Source organism: Phalaenopsis equestris, unplaced genomic scaffold (assembly GCF_001263595.1).
Source record: "Phalaenopsis equestris unplaced genomic scaffold, ASM126359v1 Scaffold000636, whole genome shotgun sequence".
NCBI classification, from domain to species: Eukaryota; Viridiplantae; Streptophyta; class Magnoliopsida; order Asparagales; family Orchidaceae; genus Phalaenopsis; species Phalaenopsis equestris.
In genome coordinates this window covers 252,485-276,285 of record NW_018165076.1, presented here as the reverse complement: position 1 = coordinate 276,285, position 23,801 = coordinate 252,485, and the positions used below count along the sequence as shown (strand labels likewise).

The 23,801-nt window shown below is 34.3% G+C and overlaps 1 protein-coding gene across 4 annotated transcripts in view; it reads left to right on the top strand.

Moving 5' to 3' along the window:
• The first annotated feature begins 727 nt into the window (after positions 1-727).
• The window catches only part of LOC110030042 (protein LAZ1 homolog 1), a 51,055-nt gene continuing 27,981 nt past the window's right edge, over positions 728-23,801 (top strand). Inside the window, exons 1-9 of one of the 4 annotated variants that reach the window (XM_020732585.1) lie at positions 728-991; positions 1,630-1,795; positions 5,717-5,873; positions 5,986-6,128; positions 6,392-6,448; positions 9,322-9,430; positions 21,889-22,073; positions 22,150-22,238; positions 22,368-22,623. In XM_020732585.1, the coding sequence (XP_020588244.1) occupies positions 1,790-1,795; positions 5,717-5,873; positions 5,986-6,128; positions 6,392-6,448; positions 9,322-9,430; positions 21,889-22,073; positions 22,150-22,238; positions 22,368-22,623 (1,002 nt within the window). In that variant the 5' untranslated portion in view covers positions 728-991; positions 1,630-1,789. Of the gene's footprint in view, positions 992-1,120; positions 1,159-1,629; positions 1,796-5,716; positions 5,874-5,985; positions 6,129-6,391; positions 6,449-9,321; positions 9,431-21,888; positions 22,074-22,149; positions 22,239-22,367; positions 22,624-23,801 lie in introns of those variants that run through there. The other 3 variants (XM_020732582.1, XM_020732583.1, XM_020732584.1) reach the window with 3 other exon arrangements.

The following is a 23,801-nucleotide window of genomic DNA, read 5'->3' as shown; positions in this document are numbered from 1 at the left end:
AACTTCTTTCAATCAAACGACGTTTGATGAATATTTGAGTGTCTTAACAATGTCGAAAATGAGCAATCTTGGTCTTGTTGGATTTGTCTTATCGAGACGCTTAATTCGACTATAGTCTTGCTAGATTCAACATTTGTTTAACCTTCAAAATATATACGAAAAACTTTCAAGAATGATTTAATGACTTGATCTTAGCTTGATTTGACTCAGATTGAATTGATTTTGGTAAGATTGGGTTCTTCTTGTCGAGCCGGATAGTTTTACAATAAGTTTGCCGAAATCAGATTTTTGGATGAGTATTTGTAAGATTTGAATATTTCTTGCTGAAAAAGTTGCATCCAAATTTATCTCATACCTCGAAATTCGTGTCCCGGATGATAGAAAATTGCCAGAGATGTACCAAAATCAAATAATAATTTGATCAGAAAAGGATAGCCATTCATGTCCCTTTTAATAAGACAGTGTAATAAATTGGATTAAATATACATAATTCTAGTAAAATACAATTGTCGAATGTGACAGCCATCTATGTCCCTTACCAATAAGGAAAAAAAAAAGAAAATTCCTCTCCAATCATGATTATCGGCGTGTAATTATCTTAAGATGTTAATAGTTGGAGAAAAATTTATATAAATCAAAGAAACAAACATACCGGAAGTCGCAGGCCCGCATCACGTTCGCAAAATTTTATGCGACAACCCGCATTTATCAATTTATCACACTCGTCTATGAACGGTACGATTTGCGGTAAAATAAAATCCTGACCACAGATAGCGGTTATCGCACAAATTTCCTGCAGGTCTTTACCCATGCGCCTCTTTGTCGCTAGCGCCCTACGATTTCCTCCGGAAGTTTTCATCCGGCTCGTCCGAAGGAGGGCGAAAGTTGAAAACAATTGTGAAGCTTGCACGCCATTCCTGAACTCTCTCTCGCTGATTACTCGGATCCTTTGCTTGATTGTGGAACTCTCTCTCCGAACTCTGCTTTTAGGGTTTGCTCCCTAATTCACATTACATTCATGATATCTTCGAGTAGTGAATGTCAATAGTAACTGAAGTTTAGGGTTTTAAGAGTACGAAATGCGTGGGTTTGATCCAGGGATGACGCTACTGTTTTTTATGGTGTTTCGATTTAGAATGACACGAACCTTGTGGCATAGTATTCACTGTTTTCTTTTTCTTAAATTGGCGTATGGCTAGTAATACGGTTTTTCAGTTGTACTTCTTTTTCAGTAGTGAATTGGACCAGATGGAGTAGTTCGCCGCTTGCTGTGGTTTTTGTTCTTTCAAATTGAGATTTTTTAGAGTTTTGTGTAGTCTTCCTTGAGTTCTGCAAAAGCTTTGTTTTCTGGGAGAAGCGGCTGATTTGGAATTCTGTCGGAGTGGCCTATAAAAGCTACTTGAGAGCTTTAATAGTATTTGTCTGGCCACTGGTTGCCATATATTGTTTCTTACATCAGACATTTTTATAGATTTTGCATGCTTTGAAACTTATGCTTTGACATTTGATCAATATTAGATGGTCGTTGTCACATTTGGTCCGAATTGATCAGCTTGCAAGCCTAATGTTGTTTCAACTGCCTTCAAATCTTATATTCAATATTAAAATTTAGAATTTTTCTTTTTGTAGACCCAGCAATCCCATTGCCAGGGCGGAGAAGTTGAACATGGAACAATGCGGGCTTTACCAATGCTTTTAATCTTTTCTTCTTTTTAGAGAGGAGTTAGTCATTATATTTATGCATTGGTAGCCAAAGACAATAAAACCTTCATGGCTTTTGGAGGAAGAAATGCAGGCATGTCAAAATGAAAGATATTGTGCTTCTGAAATCCTGATTTGTTGGTTAAGATGCCCTTTTTTTTTCAAATTAGCAACTTATCTGTTTCTTTCTCTATTATAGCTATAGGCTTGATGGATGGGTTAGATGTTTCATCAAATTTCTTTATGAAGTCTAGAATAGGAGCCATTCTAATCTGTACATTTTAAATCATTTCAGCACTTAAACTCTATTTTTATTCTAAAAGCTAGCAGAACATTTGCATAAAGAGGCTGAGATATATGACATGTTGGCATTTTAGCACCTTGAATTTATTTCTATCTGCCAATCGGTTGATATCTTGATAGTAGTAATTCATTCTTTTAACAAGCTAGTATTATATGAAATTGATGCATAAATATTGTTTCATAGTGATCTAAGTAGCATTGGTTATTATTTTTGAATAGTAATTTCAGTGTGAGTTTTGGCAATGAAAATTGTTATAATGGCAACTCATCTTTTTTAGGTATCCATTAATTATGGAGAGGCATTTGGAACTTAGGCCTCCTTTGCTCCTTGGCTTTTTTTCAACCTGTGTGCTTTGCCATTTTGGTGGTTATGTGTTCTGCTCCTTTGCTATTTTATGGACATTTGTTCCACTAAAATGGACAGTTATTATTTTGTATGCTTTCTTGTATTAACTTTTATTAATTGATTGAATAAAATTTTTCATTTTTTTATGGTACTATGGATAAAACTAGATGTATTCACTGATCATATCCTTATTGTAGATAAAACTAGAGAAAGAGTTCAGAAAAAACTTGAATTATGGAGGTCTACATTGGAGTCTAAAGGCATTTGTTTGAGTAGAAACAAAACTAAATACGTGGAATGTAATTTTAATAGTAGTAGCTCTAGTTGCAGAGTTATAACTATGAGTGATCAAATCATTAAAGGTTGCAAATATTTTTAATATCTCGGGTCTATTGTTCAGAGTGATGGTGATATAGATGGGTATGTTTTTAGTAGAATTCATGTTGGTTGGTTGAAGTGGAGGAATGCTTCGGGCCTCTTATGTGATAGGAAAGTATCACTAAACTGAAAGAAAACTTTTATAAGATAGTGGTTAGGCCTGCAATGCTCTATGAAACAGAATGTTGGCTTTTAAAAGAGAAGCATAAAACAAAGTTAAGTGTTGCTGAGATGAGAATGTGTAGGTGGATGAGTGGTTTGACACTTAGAGACAAAATGAGAAATGAATATATCCACGATAGGGTTGGCAGGGTTTATGTAGCTCCAATGGCGTACAAGATTAGAGCGAGTCATCTTAGATGGTTAGTTCACATTAAACTCCGACCATCTGATGATCCAGTTAGGAATTAGATGTTTTAGCTTCGACTGAAGTTAAGAAAGGCAGAGGTAGACCTAAAAATACTTAGGCATATGTATATAAAATGATCTTAATTATTAGAATTAAATGAAAATATGACATTCAATAGGACGCAATGGAGAAAAAGGATTCATGTCGCCGACCCCACTTAGTGGGATAAAGGCTTGTTGTTGTTTGGTACTATGATTTATTTTTCTTAGGTTCAATACATATTGATTGTAATGTAGATTTTTTTTGTGCAAGAGATTGCTCTGGAGAGTATTTTTAAGCCTTAGTTTGGCAACATTGTGTTGTGCTGAGCAGTACTGCTTTGCAGTGTGCTATGTTGTTTTGTGTTGTGTTTTCAAGTAAATCAGATGATTTTTTAATAAAATTATTATTAAGTCTTTAATTTAATATTCTGCTTGTTTTGTGGTAAGAAAAGTAACCAAAGAAAAAATGTAAGAGATATTTGAATGAAGAAATCAGATAGCCTTTTCCTTGTTTTTCCCACAATTTACCTCGTAAAGTTGTTTTTTGGGAAAAATAATGTTTACAATAAAGTTAGTTCTATAAAATTTTAATTGAAAAACCATTAAATCATAAGTCCTGTCAAATGAAGCTAGTTTACTTTTTTGAGGTGCTGTGACAGATGAGTTTATTTGTTAAAAAAATTTTTAGATAGTAACCTGACTTGGTTAAATGACCAAAGTAGACATGATTATTAATTAATAAGTGATAACAACTAAAAGCCTATTTTAAAAAAAAAAACATCTTCTCCTTAAAAAAGTTATTTTAGGACTAATAGTTAATAATTATGCATATATGAAATAGATTTAAATTAGAGTAGTAATTAATTAATCATAGAATGATTTGTGTAGTAGCAATAAATAAGATTCATACAATTCATCCCTTAAAAGGGCACATTGTTTGCTACTTAAAAAAAACAAAATAGTACTTGATTCTCTTTGAATAATTCATTTAAAATTTATAATAAAATTAAGCAATGCGATCCTTTACCAATTGATCATTCCTATTAATAATTAATCTAACGGAATAAGACTTGGAATGTGCATATCTACATGAGATGTGGGAAACTACCTTCGTCAACTAGATTCGTGGTGTTTCAAAGGTTCTTGAGTTCAATATTTTACTTGCTGGTTGATGAGAGTACAAGTGATAGAGAGCTTTCCCAATAACTACTATGACTATGATAGCGTTTTTCAGGGTGGGGTAGAAGAGAAGATTGAAAGCGATGTGTTCATAAATAGGGAGTAATATTGGGGCATTCAAATTGTGATAGAGGAAAGGAATTAAATGAATTGATGGAAGGATTTACATGTAACTAGAAAGCAGTCATGTTAATATTTAATGAAATGGGGAATATGATACTGTTTGGTATTATTGAGCTTAGTCAAGGGCATTTTTGTCTTAAGAAGGTCAAACGTTAATGTATGTTTTGTGAAAGCATACTTGATAAGCCTTTTGATAACCCATATTTTGGCTTTCATATGGCTGAACTTTTCAATGCAACAGTTTTGGTGCACTTATCAAAATGGCATAAAACTGATATATTTTTCTTGTTGAAAAACATGAGCAAGTAATAAAAAACCTTTGCCAAATGAGGTGTATGAACTTTTTGTGAGTTTATTGTCTTGTTTTAGTAGCCTTTGTTCAAAAAATGATGTATGCTGTGGGTCATATCCTACTTTCTGGAAGTTGAATAAAAGTGTTGATTATCCGTAAATTGAATACAATAGCAGTCAATCATCTAGAAGTTGAATACAAGCATGGCACCTCTTTATCAATGCTAAGCTGTGTTCCAAAGTCTGGATTGAAAAAATTTAGTACATATTTGTGTTTTATTTGGGGAAATGAAACTATTGTAACTTGATTCATGGCAGGAGACGGCTCTAGAGAAGAATCTTCTTTCCAAATTACTTTCGTGTGAAAATATTATCATGATTTAAACCAAAACAATCCTTTGAGAAAGGGAAGTTGTTGCTTGCTTCAACTTTCTCTACCTTCCGTGTTAATTATACGTTAACATTTATTAATGCTTAATTTTTACTTCACGTATCACATGGACAGACATGTGCCAATGATAGCTTCACCTCTTGAATCCATTAGGGTTGTGCCTTTCAGATGTATTGGCTGAGAAGAGAACTTAGAAGTATAACATTTAAGTTTCTAGATCTTACTTGGTCTTTATTTTTCTTGCTAATCATTTACGGTATGTCTGAATATCTGGAAAATACTAAGACTCAACTAATGCACTAGAGAGATGAAACAAAGCAATTGACTGCTCTGTAAATGTCATGTTCTATTGTTGTTTTATTATTTGTTTCATAATTTTGCTTGATTCTTGGCCGTAGAAAGCTTTTGGTTTAAATATTCCATATTTGCCATAGTGCTTTCACATTAGAATGATCTTTAATTTGACCTTTTTTGATCTAATGGATTAAAATTTTAACTGTTGTCACAATATTTTTCTGTGCCATTTGGATTATAATAAGCATGCATGGTCTACAAATTTTTATTTAATTTTTTATATTTGAAATTCTTACTATTTGTTTTTTTGTTGAATCTAGATCTTTGCAGTTTTCTCCAACATCAGTCTTCATGCTCTGAGTTCGTCATCATGTGCAGAAAATAATGTCAATCAGTATGGTTTTTTGTCTACGAGAACTTTTGAAGCAGAGTGCTATGTACTCATGAACTCCGGACACATTGCTAGTTATTTTATATGTATGGATACTCTTATTTTGGAGTTTATGAACTTCTACCGCTTTTGCTAAAATGGCATTGAAGATGGTTTTCCCTTCAATATTTTTCCATTTTTCTATGGCTGAGTCATCAGGCTTCTCAAATCTCAGCTTGGATGTTCAATCATACATACTACTGAGCTGGCCGATCTTAAGTGCGGGCATATTTATGTTGGTTTCAGTAGTCTTGTCTCTGTTTCTTGTTTTGGAGCATCTTGTAATTTACTATCAGCCTGAGGTATCTTTTATGTTCTTTCTTATTTGTTATTTTGTGCATTTTTTTGTTGTTATGGCAATAGAGAAAACTATTGCATAATGGAGATTTATCATTTTTCTCTGTGTGGCTTTTATTGTGCATTCCTATGTAATATTTATGGGAATAGATAAAAGTGTTGAATGCACAAATTTAGTTTGGAATTTTTATGTGCATATGCTTAGAACCATGTGATATGATTCCTTGTGCTACTGGAAAAAGCTAACTGTGATTGTTATTTTCTTCAGGAACAGAAATTTTTGATTGGCATCATTCTTATGGTTCCTGTCTACGCTGTTGAATCGGTACTTTTTTACTTTATCCCAACCCTTAAGCTAACTGTGATGATACATTTATTTTTTATGGTGAAGATGTCAGTGTTTTTGAAGCTATTTTACACTGCATTATAGGCTGTCTATTCTTTGTTTAATCTACAATTGTTAATTGTTGATTTAATTTCCCCTTGTTTTCTGTAATTATTTCATTTTTTTTTGGATTTTAAGTGGAGTTATACCCTCTTTATTTGTTTACTGTATAAGAATATTCCAATGACTTGGTTTCAAACCATTAACTTGTCATTTGGATGGTCAATTGCTTATGTTCTATGTTTTTAGACGATAATTATTTTGCAGCTAGTGTTATATTCGCTTGGCCATATGCTGTTCTGTTGCAAGTTTAACATCATTTTACCTAAAAGTCTTATATTTCATCAAGTAACTAATCCAGTTGTCCTTATTGTTGTCCTACAAAAAAAAAAAAGGAAAAACGAAAAAAAAAATTCCAATACTTTGTTGAAGGCACTTTATTGCTATTATATACCTAGTAAATGCAATAAGAGAGTTTTTTTAACTCAAACTTTTCAGCATAATTATTTGTTGATTCTTTTTCAATTTTAACCCATCTCTCAAATATGGTGTTTAGTTTTAGGAGTAAACCTTTATGTACTATTTAGTTGGGCTACTAGCTATGCATCATGCATGAACCCATTCATCATCTTTTGACACATTTTTTATGTGTTGAATTTTCCTAATAATTGCTTTTTTTATGTTTTCTCTTTCTTATGCTGCGGACATTTGTATCACAGTGGAATTTCTTTGATTCTTCACATATATTTATTTGGTTATGTCAGATAATGCCCGTCTACAGGTCTAGTTTTTAACTTAACATTGGGTTGACTCTCGTCTGAATACAATTCTAATACTAATTGGGCCTGACTCAGTTTGGTTTAAGGTTTACACCATTTTTAATCCTTGATCTCTGTACCATTGGGTCTTTGTGTTAATTCAAGCTCCTTGTTTTGAAGAATGATTGGGTTTGAAGTTGAATTTTGTGGGTGGATTATTATTTATGACTTGCGAAGGAGAAGAAATCAGTTGTTTCATAGCTGCAAGTGGCAAAAGCGAAGTAACTCTGATGAAAGCAATTATGGTTAAATTGATGTTTTCATTGGGAAATGGAAAGAGAAGGGAGGGGAGGTTAATGGAGAGGGCTTTTTACTAGGCTAGGTTATACAGGATGATCATGGGTCATCGATTAGTTATATTGCTTTTACAAATATTATGAAACTACTGTAATTTTTTTTTTGTTAGCGGGTGTCTTATTATAAAAGGATGTGCCTTAAATATTATGATGGAATCATTATTATATGATGATATGAAGCTTTTGAGCCTAACTCTCTCTCCCCATCAAAGCAGCAGATTGTTAATACCCTTCTAAACCCTCCTTCACCCTCTCCCCCTCTTTCTCCCCATTCTCTTTTCCACTCCCACTTCTTCCGAATCTAACTCACTCAGCAAAAGGTTAACCGGTCCTTCTTCTATCCTAAACCAAGCTCCTTCAGAGCCCAACCAAATTTACCTGTTGCCATTGCCAACCAAGTTCTTCCCTCTAAGCTAGTTAAATTTACCATTACCCCTTATTTAGTGCTTGATTAACTTAGTATGATGGATCCCCCTCTTCATCCTCATTCCATGTTGATGAATGACATCTCTAGTGTTTTGATTGGGATTTCGGATTTGGTCTGAGGGTTTAAACTATAAGCCACTTCAGCATGTAGGCTAGAATTTATGGAGACATTCTATGTATGTCTTTATGATATAGTTCACTGGAGCCAAATCTAAGTTGAATTTGGTCAACCTGAATCATAGTTTTGGCTCAGTAATAGGTGAATCAATTCATTGTGTTGGGTTAGTTTTAGGGCGGGAAGTTTGATTAAATTATATCTATGGTTGGATTGGAGTGAATTAAGGCTCAACCTGTTACAAAGGAAAATACCTCATGTATGCTAAGATTGTTTCTTTAGTGTGTGAGCCAATATCTGATTTTTTTATTTTTAGGTCTTTCTCATTTTTTTATCTTTTTGTTAGGTTTCATGCTATGGTTTCTCTTCTTTTGCATGTATTTTACTGCATATTTTTTAACTAGTATTGTTTTGTTTATTGCTTATGTACCTATGTCTATCTATCTATATTAGTCATTTTAATTAACTATTGTCAATCAGAAGTATTTAATATATAATGTTTAAAAAAATAATGAAATATCCAAGTATCTAACATTCATTTGGTGCCAATGTGAACTTGGCATGTTGCAATACAATATGCCGTATTGCTAGCATTATGGGATATTTATCTATTTAGTTATTTTTTATTTTTAAACAAATGAGCTATGCCAAGCCTCTACACAACAATTAGCATGCCAAGATTTATAAATCAGAAGTTGGCAAACTAATAATCTATTGACGTAGTAATTTACTGAACAGTTATCGTTTTTTTTTGGTATTACAGTTGAACCTCCAATTGCTTTGGTTCATGTTTTTTATATGTGAACATATGCTGCAGTATGCATACACGAATAAGGCCTCATTTGAATTAACTTTATTATGATGTTTGCTGTTTTAGGAAGTTAATGTTTTTCTTAAGTGGTTTCGCTATAAAGCTTTCCCGTAAGCATTTTTCACAAAATAACATTTTGTACTCATTGTGATTTTTGAGTGGCTTTAAAATACCATTTTTTATAAAACTGTTTTTAAACAAACTTTTTGAAAAACAGAAGCTTAAGCAAACAAACACTAAGTTGATCCATCTGACGACTTTCTTTTTCTATTGTAAAATTTTGATGCTTACTTTATCGGTGTTCTTTTTGTACTAGGATATCAAACTTAGTCTTCATTTTTGTGCAGTTCCTTTCACTGTTGAATTCAAAGGCTGCATTCATCTGTGAAATTATGCGCGACTGCTATGAGGCCTTTGCTTTATATTGTTTCGAGAGGTATTTAATTGCTTGCCTAGGTATGTTTGCCTTTTTCGTTTACCCCTCTACTTATAACTATTGATTGGCATATTGCTATAGTTGATTGTGTTAAATTCTAATTCCATATGATTTGACTGGTCTTCATCTTATGTTAGATGTTTTATTATGTCGATCTAACTCTAGGCGACAATTAAGCGCAAATTTGCATGCTAAATTTGAACACAATTAAGAATACTCGGGTTTATGTTTGGTAAAACAATAAGGATCAAGTTTTAAATGCTGAAATTAATGGTAGCATATTTTTATGAGTATAATTTATATTTGGGTTTTTTTGATCAACCATTATTATAAATACTATGCTACATGAACGCCACTTCAACTTATAAATTGTTTGCTATTTTCATTGTGCCATTTTATGAGGATCACCAACTATGTAAATCATACCCATTCATAATACATGTATACATAGATACAAACATACATATACATATACAAATTGATGCGTGCGTTAACTTAGCTGATGCAAAAGCACCAAATAGCGAATGCGGGAGTCGCATACCGCTCCTGGACCGCACCAGTCTGGCATTCTGATAGGTTGACCGACCCTTCAATATCACGACCCTACCCATAAGCTTGAAATTATCAAGATAGGAACTGTCGGCCGGACGAAAAAAATCTTTCTAAAAATTTCATTTCATAACAAATATAAAATCCAAAGCACAAAAGAATCATTCTATTTCATATAATTATATTTACTATGTATTGTTCATATTTAAACATTTACATCCAATAAAAATAAAAAATGAACTAAAATACCAATCACATTGTGCTCCACTGTGCCTGTTTTTTTACTCACTGAGGCTCATCTAGTATACAACCAATTTTCCTGTAAATTGCTAGTAACTAAAGTTTAAGTTAAAGCAACTCAGTAGGCAAATATTTTTGATGCTTACTTTATCGGTGTTCTTTTTGTACTAGGATATCAAACTAAATTACTTCTCATTTTAAATTTTTTCGCAAAAATGTAGTAAAAAGTGAAAGATTGTGTAGTAAAAGCGAACGGTAAAGAAAGTAATTTCATTTACTTTCATTTATTTTTGTTACACTTTTTATATTGGGGGTCACTGTTTAAACACATATTTTATATAAATATATATTTAACCTTTATCAACCTACCATAAAGGCAAACAACCTTTTTCATTTCATTTCATTTTTATTTTTGTACACGGATACATTACATTCTCTCGCCAACATTATCCAAGGGTGACTTCCATATGCATGCATATCTTATATTTTATTCATTTCTCTGGCATTTAACATTTAAAAGAAAATATGTACTTTTATATTTAAAATAAAAACTGTGAAACAGTAAATAAACAGAACTATTGTAAAATAAAACACATTTATAACCTCAACAATGTCGTCTGCTATTCTCAGATCAATTTTGTTCTTAGGCACACGTATAATAACAATTTAAAAGTAATTAGCTTTTTGTTCAGGGCTAATCATCTCTTCTATTAATTCTAGATTTTATATCTTTATTTTCAAATTTATTTATTTAATTAGTTATTTATTTACCTATATAAACATATATACATGTATATGTATTATCTAAACATATATACGTATTATGTTTGTAGGAATATACAATTTAATTTTATTTTAAAACTTCTAAAATTTTCTATTGGGCATACTTTACATTAATATAAATTTTATTATAAATAAGTTTTAAATTAGGATTCTTAATTTCATATTAACATTATCTAGGAAAATAATTATTAATTATTGAAATTGAGTTTTATATCTGAAACTTTCTCATCCCTCTTTCTGCCTTAGCTTCCTCGTCGAAACCCTAAAATTGTAGGAATCAATATTAGGATTTTTTGAAAATTAATTAAATTATCATAATAGTGAAGAATTAATTAACACTTCATAATTTAATTTAAATCAATTAAAATTAATAATTTAACTTACCTCACCCTCTGCCTGCTCTAAATGAGAGAATTGAGCCTCGCTTGGTTGAGCTCCTCTGCACTCAGAGCTCCTGCTCTCGGATGAGCTTCTACAGGCCGCATGTTAGGGAAAAGCTGCAACAACTCTCCTCCTTCCTCTGCGAGCAGCACTACAGGTTTCTTGTGAGCCCTTCTCCCTTAAGCCCTCGACTCGAGTTTTTAACTTGCGAAAACTTGCGTAAATGGAGAAACAAGCGCTTGGATCTTACCTCCTCTTCTTCGACTCAGTGAAAGCCCTCCTCCTCCTTTAGTATGATTGAGCGCTCCACTTCACGGAAAAACCATTCCTGTGTGCCACTTGAGTTCTTGTCATACTTGAAGGTTTGATGAATGGAAGGAAATGGCGCAGGTGAGCCGCTTGTCTCCTTCTCTTCCTTCTTCTTCTCCCTCTTTCCAGGGAACACTTTCTCCTCTATCCCACTCTTTCTATGTCTCATGCTTTCTGCTGAGTTGGAATGGGTGAGGGGAAATGAGGGAAAAATAGCAAATTTGAGTTTATCCCGAGCTTCCGAATGGTGTATGTAAAACGACACTTGTTTCACAATGTTCTATGGCGCTGAATGTTGGCCTTTAGAAGAGAAGCATAAAACTAAGTTAAGTGTTGTTGAGATGAGAATGATTAGGCGGATGACGGATGAGCAGCTTTACACTTAGAGACAAAATGCGAAATGAATATATCCGTGATAGGGTTGGTGTAGCTTCAGTGACGGACAAAATTAGAGAGAGTCGTCTCAGATGGTTTGGTCGCATTAAACGTCGACCATCTGATGGTTCAATTAGAAGAGTAGATGTTTTGGATTTGACTTATGTTAAGACAGGCAGAGGTAGACTTAGGATGACTTGGGCATATTGTATAAAAAATGATCTTAATTTATTAGGATTAAATGAAAATATGACACTAAATAGGACACAATGGAGAAAAAGGATTCATGTAGCCGACCCCACTTAGTGTGATAAATGTTTTGTTGTTGTTGTTGTAATTATAAATTTTCAATTGGTTATTATTACATTCAAGGCAGTGAACTATCATGGGGCCAATCCTTAGCTATCTAGGGTTTATATAATTGATTTTGGTGTTTTAGGTTTTAGGTTTTGATCTTATTTTTGTCATGACAGCCGTCAACATCCCCTGTTTTCTTTTTTAGGGCTGTATCTAAGGGTAAGTGGTGCTTCGGCTGAGGTGGTGGTTATCTTCCAAGGTTAGAGTTGTGCTTCGACTGTATCTCTCTCCTGAAGTAATGGTTATCATCCAAGGATCGAGTGGTGCTTCGATTTTATCTTACTCTTGATGTGGTATTTATCCTTCCCCGAGTCGATTTAGCCCCTATTTCAATGGAGGAAATGTGTATCAATGGTAATCTTATTTTCATACATTGACTTTGCTACAACCACAGGAAAACAACCCTCTCTGGTTGTTCTTCTGCAGTTCCCACCCTTTCAACCACCTCATCTTTCCCCAAGACGCTCCCTGGTGTTTCCTTGTCAACTTCCCTGCTTGAGCTGCCCATAGATAACATTCCTTTGCTGTGATGCTGCAACCACAACCACCATCCCTGCCGCCCGACCAATCGTTTCCCCCATTCCCATAGATTACCATTGTCGTCCTAACCTTCTCCTTCGGTTGTTGCCGCCCAGGACAACAACCTTTCGTTGTTGTGCTGCTATTTTTCTGCAGTCCAACCCCTTTTCTATCCCAATACCACCTTCTCAAGCCCCCTTGACCTCCACCACCATCTTGAAGTCATCTTAGTCGGGAATGTGTGTTGTAGTTGTTGTTATTTTCTATTTCCGTTTGTGTGGTTGTAATTCCCTAGTTGAAATCAGCAAATAATATTTGGTTTTTTCTATTGTGGTTTGGTGAGGTCTAACCTCTCCCAACCTAGGAAACTAACACAAGAGCGCTCCTGCTTTGGATGTGGGATGTGAGTTGTGACTCCCCCCGATTGCGGGAGACTGGCTGATATTTTCCTATTTTTCTTTTTCCATGTTTTCTTTTCTATTTTCCTTCATTTTTTTTTAGCATTTTCCTACATATTTATTGTAATAGGGTTTGGAAGTTAGTTTTTGCTTGATTTTTTGTCAGGACAGCCGTCAACTTCTTGATTTCTCTTCTATGGATTTATCTGAAGGTGAGAAGGTGCTCCGGATGTAACTCGCTTTAGGTGGTGTTTATCTACCGCCCTTGCTTCCCACAGCCTACCCTCCGCTACAGCCGTCACCATGTTTGCTGCAACCACTTAGAAAATAACTCCTTTGCTATTTTCTTACAGTTGCCTACCTCCCATCTTGCTTGCATCCCTTCCAGCCAACTCCCACCTTGCTGCCACCCCTTTCAAGCCGCCTTCCTTGCTGCCATGAGCCTGACCATTTCAACACCCTGCCACCATCTCTCTGCTGCTCCCACCTCAGCATTCACCATTGCCACCCACCTTATAACCATCTGACAACCAAATGCTGTCGTCAATTGTTGACTTTCAACCATCCGACTCTCCATACTTGCTATCTTCTCAAAACCGCAGCACCATCACCCTGTACCTAAGTCCTAGTTGTGTTTGTGTTATCTTTCGCCATTTCCTAGTTTTGATTGTCTTTGGTTGTATTCTTTATTTGATTTCAGTAATGAAAGTTGCACTTTTATTGGCATTTGGGGTTAACTCTAGTATCACAAATGCATATACACACATAAGACACAATACATACCATATATATATGTATTTATATGTATGTATGTATATGTATGTATGTATATGTAATGTATTTATATGTATGTATGTATGTATATGTATGTATGTATATATGTATGAGTGTATGTATATGTATGTATGTATGCATGGATACATCTATAAGTATGTATGTATATGTATATATGTATATATATATATATATATTTATATTATTTAAGCCCAAGGGCAATATATTAAAGAGAAAAGATATAGATAGGTTATGTGAATGGTCCCAACTATTCACCCTAATCACCCGACATACAACACACACGTAGGAAATACATGTATACACAAAAAAAGATTAAAATGCAGACATAGAAAATTGTACGCCAAAAGCCTGCCAACACTCATAGATTCAATTAGCTTACGAATGATCAAATTTAGCCTTGCCTCTGTCTCTGGTTCTAGGGCTGGAGCCAACTAACAAATTGTTAAGCTTGATGCCATTACCCGAAACAATCAATGTATCATCCATCAAGTTTGGTAGTAGACATCCATTTTTTTCTTCTTTCTGGATGCATAAACCTGTCATTCCTCATCTGAAGATTGACTTATCTGATCAGTGGATTGGTCCAAAGATTGTCGGACAGGTGTAGGCTATTGCACATCATGAGCTTCATGTGCCTTACTAATAGTAACAAATTGCTCGATCTAATGAAGTGGTAGAAACACAGTAAAAATATTGTCGCCCGTTACATCAATGATAGGTTGTAGGACAGGTGAAGTATGAAATGTCTTCCCTGCCCCCACGAAAAGGGGTTCCATATGAGGCGGGGAACCTACATCATGAGCATTGGGTGGAGGTTGAATGGTTGACATATTACCCGTGATGATAGTGACATCTTTAGGAGTATCCTTTTGATGATAAATAGTGTCAATAATTTGGAGCAATCAGGAGGGGGAATCACTACCTCTGGCTGAATTCTTTGCTTCTTTGGTCTTAAATGAGGGTGTAGATAATGACATTGAGAAATAGAGTGGCCGAACATACGAAAATTCGAGCAATATAAAGAGAAATGCTCAATCACAACCCTTTGCCAATAACCCTTTGCCAATATCCATCCAATATCCATGGTGTTGTGTGCCTAACCAAATTTCATTAGAAATGATTGGAGTGACGTCATTTTCAACAAGTACTCTGGCTTCAGATGGACGAAAAAGATTAAAAGTAGAAATATCCCTTTTGAGTGATTTACCATAGGTTGAGGCAATAAAGTGTAACCCTTCTTGAGTAAAATAATGAAATTTCGGGTCAGGGAGGCGAATCCAGACCATAATGAATGGTGGTTCTGTCTGTGGACAAAATTCACCGACTATTTCAAAATTTTTATTGCTCTGTTATCTATTCAGATTGATCTTCTAGCAAATAAGCATGTGTAATCCTCTTCATTACTAAGTTGAATAAGGATGTGTTTTCCATCTAAAAGTCCAATTTTTCACTTCCCAACAAGGTGTGTAATCCTCTTCATTGCTCTGTTATAAATCCAGATTGATCTTTTAGCAAATAAGCTTGTGTAGTCCTCTTCATTATTAAGTTGAATAAGTATGTGTCTTTCATCTAAAAGTTCAATTTTCCAATCCCCAACAAGGTGCATAAACTCAAATTCCTCACAAATAAGCTTCATTTTTGGATGTTCATAAAGGAATTTTCCTTCCAAATTCAAACAACAGAAGGAAGCAAGCTGATTACATTCTGCTTCTGTAAAAAAAGATGGCTGACTTCCCATTATTCCTACCAGGTTTCTTGATGTTCTCCGCCAACACAAACGAGGGAGCGAAGGAGCACGATTTAGGAGTACCAGTGGCGTGGACACCCGCAAGGGCAACAACATACGTTCTGTCCGAAGCCATCACAGAGGCGCGGCGTTTGGAATAGTGAAGTTGCAGTCAAAGAAAACTGAAGCCAACAACTAAGACAATAGGATCGGCGAAATCCCCTTCTTCTTCGAGCAGGGGACAAAAGGTAAAGACGTCGGATGAGGCGCAAACCTTTCCTCTTCGAGCACTGCGAAGGACGAGACTAGACGACGAAACTGCGTCCGAAAAACGTCCTTCAACTAGCGACGAAGGACGACATGAGACGCAACACGACAAAATCACTATGAACCAGATGAGGCAGATGACGAAAGACGAAGCAAAGAAGTAGAGGAAAACAAAGGTACGATGCAAGAAATACCATAGCAGACGTTAGGGTTCGCCATGAGGCGAAACCCTAGCAGAGCGAAAACAATGACCCATTTTATATACATATATATGTATATATATATATATATATCATTCATATATTTTTTTCATCATTCATCACAAAATTTGAAAGACTAAGATTCAAAGTAACAGTAAAAAACACTACCGTGAATCATGGCTTTCAAATTACGTGATAGATGGTAAATGATGTATGAAAGTATGTTTGCTTTTGAGAAAAGTGTAAAAATAGTTCTTTGATTTCTTGCAGGGTGTCATTTTTGTCTTATGGTTTATAAAAGTGTCGATTTAGTCTTGAGACTCTTTTAATTTAGCTGGAATATGGATATCCTTATTGAAGCTCCAATTTAATGAGTCTAGAGACAAATTTAGTACTTTCATGGACTCCGAGTCTAAAATGGATGCTGACAGTCTGATGACTATTTTGACACTTTTGTTTACTTTTAAATGCATAGCATTTTATACACAGCGTCCAATTTAGCTTCTGTTTATAGTACCAAAATTTTTAATATAGCAAATATAATATTCTCCTGTCATTCAAACAACCCGACTGCGAGAGACAACAACAAATCAGATTACCTTTTTGACTGTTTTGAAATGTATAACGGAGAACCAATCCATCAAATTCATGTCATGCGATAGAATTGCTCGAAATTCAATATCAAGGACAAATGACCAGTCAACTAACCTGATCAATATATTTTCTTAAAATGATTTTTCTAAACTAGAATTAAGGTCGTACATAGCTTGTTTGAAAGCAATTGGATTAGGAAGCGGCCATTGGATCTATTACAAGTTCTAACTTTTATGCTTATGCTTATTACTATTCGTTACACATTTATGCGTGAATTTTTCTATTTCTGTTTAGTTTTACTATTTATGTAAAAGATTATAACAGGTAATGAGATAAGAAAGATTGAATCATGTTGACGTTAATGATGGCATTACAATATATAAATTACAAATCAAAGCCATTCTATATGAGCATGGAAAAGTGGCTTAAAGACATCAATGTTTTGAAGTCGCCCAGCAAAGTGATGCGTCCGAGTTATTTTTTCTTTCTTGCTTCAATGAATGAAGAATCAAGACATTTTACTATCTAGAGTGCTTATGACTTTGTTTATCATGCATTCATTTATTATATGCATACAGTAGCTATATCACATCATGTCAAATATATCAGTTATAGTTAATTTTAGATATTTGGAACCCAAAGAAATGAAAGTTTTAAAGAAAGATGCGGTAAAATAATATTTAGTTTTTAGGAGTAGGAAATACATTTTTTTTCCTCTTTAATTTAGGAGTTGGAAATAAATTTTTTTTTCTTCTTTAATTTTCTAATACTCGGTTACATGATAAATAAGGGGGCAAGGTCACTATGGTAGGAAAGCCACAAAATTTTTATGCTAGAAAAAAGAAATAGGAATTACCAACAATAGATAATTCTAAAAGTAGAAACTACTAAAAATTGAAAGTCATATAAATAGAAGATATCAAAATTAGGAATTCCTGAAATTTCGACAGCCCCCTCAAGTTATAGCATCCAAAAAAAAAAAAAAAACAAAATCTCCAACCCTCCCCTTTGAAAGCAGGTGTAGAAAGGGTTTGTAATTTTTAAAATGGACATTTGTGGTAACAAATATTTTTTTATAAGATCAAGACATTTATACCCCTTTTGGGTAGGGGCATAACTCACAAATTTTGGGCTCGGGGTTGTTTTCTTGATTATGATAATGAATGTGAACAAATGCATTACACCCAAATATCTTTAAAAGTTTGAAAAATAAGAGCCGATTTGTTGGGTAAATTCTATGAAAATATCAAAAAGTTTTTCAAAATTCAAAATTTTATTGAGTGTTCTATCAGTAAGAATGGCTTCACTCGAAATATATTTTGACGCCTGATTTATAAATAATAATATCTTTGCTGCTTTATAAGTATATATATATATATAACATTTTGTTGTGGGTTATCGACACAAGTTTTAATTAACTATCCATTTAATAAAAAAAATGGCTTAAAATATTTTTGAATTACTCTCGGTTATTATCATTTCGTAATGTTTGAATAATTTTTTAAAATTGTGTTTGAACCTTTGTGTAAAAGTTTTTGAAAATCATCTACACTTTAGAATTTTCTTTCATTAAATATACCCAACGTAATCTTGTGTTATTCTCATTGAAGTTCACAAACAATTTTTTCCAAAGTATCTAAAATGTTTACAAGTACCCCATATATTAGTATGAATCAAGACATAAGTTGTTGTTTTACAAACTTATAATCTTCACATTGGAAAGTGATAAATTTTTATTTTGAAATAAATTGGAAACAAGAATTTTAAATTTTCAAAATTAGGATGACCTAATATATTACGCCACAACCTAATATCATTGTCATTGGAAATAAACCCAGAATTAAAACAAGTACTTTGGCATCGTTTATTCACATTATTTTTATCATCAAAAATAGAGTCGACCCTTTTTCTTACCACTGTCAATTATCCTCCAAATGGTTAATTCTTATAACTCGCAATAAGAATTGTAGAAATTAGCTTGATACTGATGATCAAAAGTAGTTTTATTAATGAAAAATAAATTACATGACAACTTGGGAACATGAAGTAGATTCTAAAGTGTTAACAATGAGGTGAGTTTGACAGTTTCTATTTCGACAATTATCGAGAACGATCCACAAGGTTTATAAGATGAGAATAATTTTAAACAATCAGTCATATATTCAATTGTGCAAAATATCAATTATCAAAGAATGAACAAAAATAGGTTTAACACTTAGCATTTTACTGACTAAAAAGCCAACCCTTCTGCACTGTACGATGTCAATGACAATTTTGGAGATTGAAATAACTTTTGTAAGTGCTCTAATTGCTCCTTGGTAAAAAGGGATTGCATTCAAACTCTCAAAAGACTCTTGAGAAGACTCTTTAGTTTCCTTGGCAGTGGCTTGATAGGCTCAATTTTCTTGTTTGGATTTAATTTTCAATTTGCAAGCTTACAATGAAGCTTACGACGCTTCTCTTTTGAATGTCATAATTTTTTTGCAAGGCTCACACCACCATGGGTAGGGCAAAGTGATTTCATAATTACTCACTCGTAGAAATGGTAGACTTTCTTTGGGCGCTGGGATTGCTGACTTGTACGACGTCATTAGAGGAGATAAGTTTATGGGACATAACCACAAGTTGATTTGGATCAAGTTACTTCATTGCCTTAGATCGAATCAAAGGAGAAGTTGGCAAAGAATCTTTGCTCGAAGTATCTTCGATAACATTCTCTCTATCTGCAATTTCAATGACGATGAAGGTTGAGAAAAAAAACTCGTAGAGAAGAAACCCGCCGCTAAGAAACTAGTGGTGTAAGGTGAAGAAGGCGGAAGCATTGGAGGAAGCCGAAAAAATTCTTGCTAGAAATAAACCGAGGGCCAAAAAATGACTTCCCACTTCAAATAAGAGCAACTCTGCGAGGTGGATAATCCTGTAGCCAAAAACTTGGCAGAGAAGACTCGAATGTGGGTGACCTTTTCTACCACGAGCAGCGGTTACGGGTGAAAGGTTACGAGTGGACTTCGGTCAGCTCCCACATCGCACACATTATCATGATTGTCTTTAGGAGCTCCAAGTTATGAGCCTTACAATCACGTATTTGAATGCTTCGACTTACGAGTTCGATTCACATTTTTGAAAGCTTTGGTTGCATCTTCGAACGCTTCGAAAGGTTACGATCGCGTCTTCGAACACTTCGGGTTCATCAGGTTACGAGCTTCTTCACATCATCGAAATAGGAAACATAGAAGCATAGATCGCGAGTGGGGAGAAAGCCAAATCTTCAAAGAATATTAACGCCACCACCTCTAGTGTGTTAACCTTAGCTCTAATACCATGTTGTTTTTAGGAGCAGAAAATAATAGTTTTTCCTCTTCAATTTACTAAGACTCAGTTAAAAGATAAATAGCGGGGGAAGACAACCACGTTAGGAAAGCCACAAAATCTCCATGCTAGAAAAAGGAAATAGGAATTATCAACAATAGATAATTCTAAAAGTAAAAACTATTAAAAAATAGAATATAATAAAAATAGAAGATATCAAAAGTAAAAATTCTTAAAATTATGTATAATACATAATTATAAAAAGGATACTTGTGAGATTGGGAGGCCAAATGGAGGTTGAGAGGGGGAGGCAATATGAAGTGTGAGAGGGGGTGTAAAGATGAGGCACTAAGAAGTGTCTAAGAATTCACAAACAAGAATTTGTGAGGAAGTGTGTGAGCATAATATATTGGTGCCAACATTAATAATCGACAATAATAACTAACAATAAATGCCTACCAAAATTAGTGCAAGCGAGCGAGTGCGTGTGAGAGAGAGAGAGAGAGGAAGAGGAGAGCATTGACAAGTGATGACCAAGGAATGAATATTTTGAGTAGAAGTGAACATTTGTGCCCTAGATATTGTAGCAGTTGCTAAACCAACATGACTTTGTTTTGAGGTGAAGCTGATCAAACAATGCCAGGACAATATTAAAATGCGTGTGTGCATATATTTTGCGATAAGTTTCATAGTCTTGTGATGCACATGGCCATGTCATCCTAAATTTTTACTTCTAAAGCTCACTTTTAATAACAATAAATGAAACATTTATCCTGAGGTTTGGAAAACATCAACTGATGTCTCAACATCATTAAGTTATGAGAAGATGAATTTATGATGTTAGGAGGCATTTTTAGTGGAAAAATTTTCTGTCCGGACCCCTAACGTAGCTCTACGTGCGGTATCTAATAATATGCAGCCATCTATGCTACATCGGGGAAGTTATTTCGGGGTTATTGAAGTGGAACCACAACAATTATTTCTAGGTTATTGAAGAAGAACTCATATATTCTACTTCAATAACCCAGAAATAATCTCCGTGGTTCCACTTCAATTACCTCGAAATAACATCGTGGAGGTTGTTTTTAGGTTATTTCTGAATTATTTCTGGGTTATTGAAGTGAAACCATATATTTCAATTCAACAGCCCCAAAATAACCCAAAAATAATATATGCGGTGTTATTTCTGGATTATTGGAGAGAAACTCACCGCGGAGGTTATTCCAGGGTTATTTCTGGGTTATTGCGAAGTCCGCGGTTCTAGTTTAATATTTTTTAGGTGGGTCCGATATAACACACATGACGATATACGATATATTACTGGGAGTGTCCGCACATAGAGCTATGTTGGGAGTCCGCACATAGAGCTACATTGGGAGTCCGCATAGAAAATTTTTCCATTTTTAATTGTCATAAAAGGGATATGAAGTCTATGAGATGCCTTAATGGTGTTTTCTATTAGTTTGATTAATTAGTAAATTTTCTTTAACTTAAATGTTTCTTTTAAATTTGGTAGTGATTCTAGTGAAATTTTCTTGAATATGTTTGCTATTTTCTGCTATGTTACTTGTCCAGGAGTTTTAACTCTTTTTTTTTCATTGTTATTTGTGAATTGAAATTTGATGCAACATAATTTCCATCAGCGATCATGATTCTAGGTTTTTTTTGCCAAGTAGGTGGTGAGGAGAGAACAATTAAGCTCATGGAGAACCAGGCCAAAACCAGCTCTAGCATGCCTCTTTTGGAACTGGTCTATGAAGATGGAGTTATTAGGCATCCATTTCCATTGAATTGCTGTATGAGGAACTGGTATCCTGGCCCAGAGTTCTATCAAGCTGTGAAAATTGGTATTGTACAATATGTAAGGGTTTTTTTTTCGGCATGGTAATATTTCTGATGATTCTTTTCAAACATTCTAATCAAATTTTTTTCTTCAGATGATATTAAAGACAATTTGTGCTCTTTTAGCCATCATTTTACAGCTATTTGGTGTTTACGGTGAAGGGAAATTTGAATGGACTTGTGGGTAGGATCAAAATCCATTATTTTTTATTTTAGGGGAATTTTATTTTACCAATTTAAAGCAACTTCTAGTTAAGAAGAGTGAATTTGTGGTAATTTTGTTGATGAACATTACTGTTATATGTGTCGGCAGGTATCCTTATCTAGCGGTTGTTTTGAATTTTAGCCAGACATGGGCTTTATATTGCCTTATACAGTTCTATTCTGTTACCAAGGACAAACTAGATCATATAAAGCCTCTCGCGAAGTTTCTTGTGTTCAAGTCCATTGTATTTTTAACCTGGTGGCAAGGAGTTATCGTTGCTTTTCTATTTTCGACTGGAGCTTTTAAAGGTCATTTAGCACAGGAGCTGAAAACACGCATCCAAGATTATATAATATGCATTGAGGTATGATGTTATATAATTTCAATTTACTCTCTTCCTGTTTATTTTTTTCCCCAATATAACCTCTAGCATTTTTAAATATATTGATGCTCGAGTATTTCATCAATTATAGTGGACATAGGAGTTATAAAATAACTGCCATACTGAAATATTGTATGATCTCCTAAAAATGCAAGGTTTGCCACAATTTACAGGCGATCATTAAATGGTGGAAATGGTGGGTTTATGAGGGAATATTATGCCCCAATTTTTATGGCAAGTTTATCAGAGAGAGAACTTAATTTCTTTGGAAATGGTGGGCCACCCATATTTTGGAACTTAAGTTAGAAACTATGATATTTTTTGAAAGAGATTCATCTTTCATATTTTGGCCTTGCATACTTATTTATAAAAGAAAATTGAGTCAATTTTATAACCTAAATGATGGATCTCAACCAAATATTTTTTAGTAACATAACATAATTTTATATTGAGATGAGTTGAAAATTTTTGACATTTTTCTTTTAAGTAACATTACATAATTGTACATTGAGATAAGATTAAGATGTTTTCATGATGTTTTACACTATCTATCTATATATATATATATATATAAGGTACATAAAAGTTGTATGAGAAGACCCAATAAAGGCGCCCTACCCATACGATACATAGACACGAACATCCGAAAAAGGATAAGACGGATAAAACTCTAAAATTCAAAACTCGTAGAAAATAAGTTGCTAGGGACGAGCCAGCTTGGTCCTGCCTCTGTCTTTGGTGGAGCCAGCTAACAAATTGCTGAGTGTCGTGCCATTACCCGAAGTTACTAAAGTATCATCCATTAAGTTCCCAAGCTGTGGTATGCCTCCTTTCTTCTTTTTTCTTCCTAGATGTGTATATCTGCCATTCCTCATCCGAAGACTGGCTCATCTGATCAGTGTGGTCAACAAATTGTCGGGCATGTAGAAGAGGATGAGCCCCCAGCTCCCGAGTAACAGTAACAACATTCTCATTCTGAAGATATGATAAACATGTCTCTTCAGCACCTGATGCTTCCTGAGAATGTGAAGCTGCAATACTATCCTGATTATCAGACCGAATGATATCCTTTGGAGGTAAGGATCCTGCAGTATTGTTTTCAACAGTGTTAGAGACTGTAGGATGCCCAAGTAAACCATCTGCCAATAAATCAGTCGGAA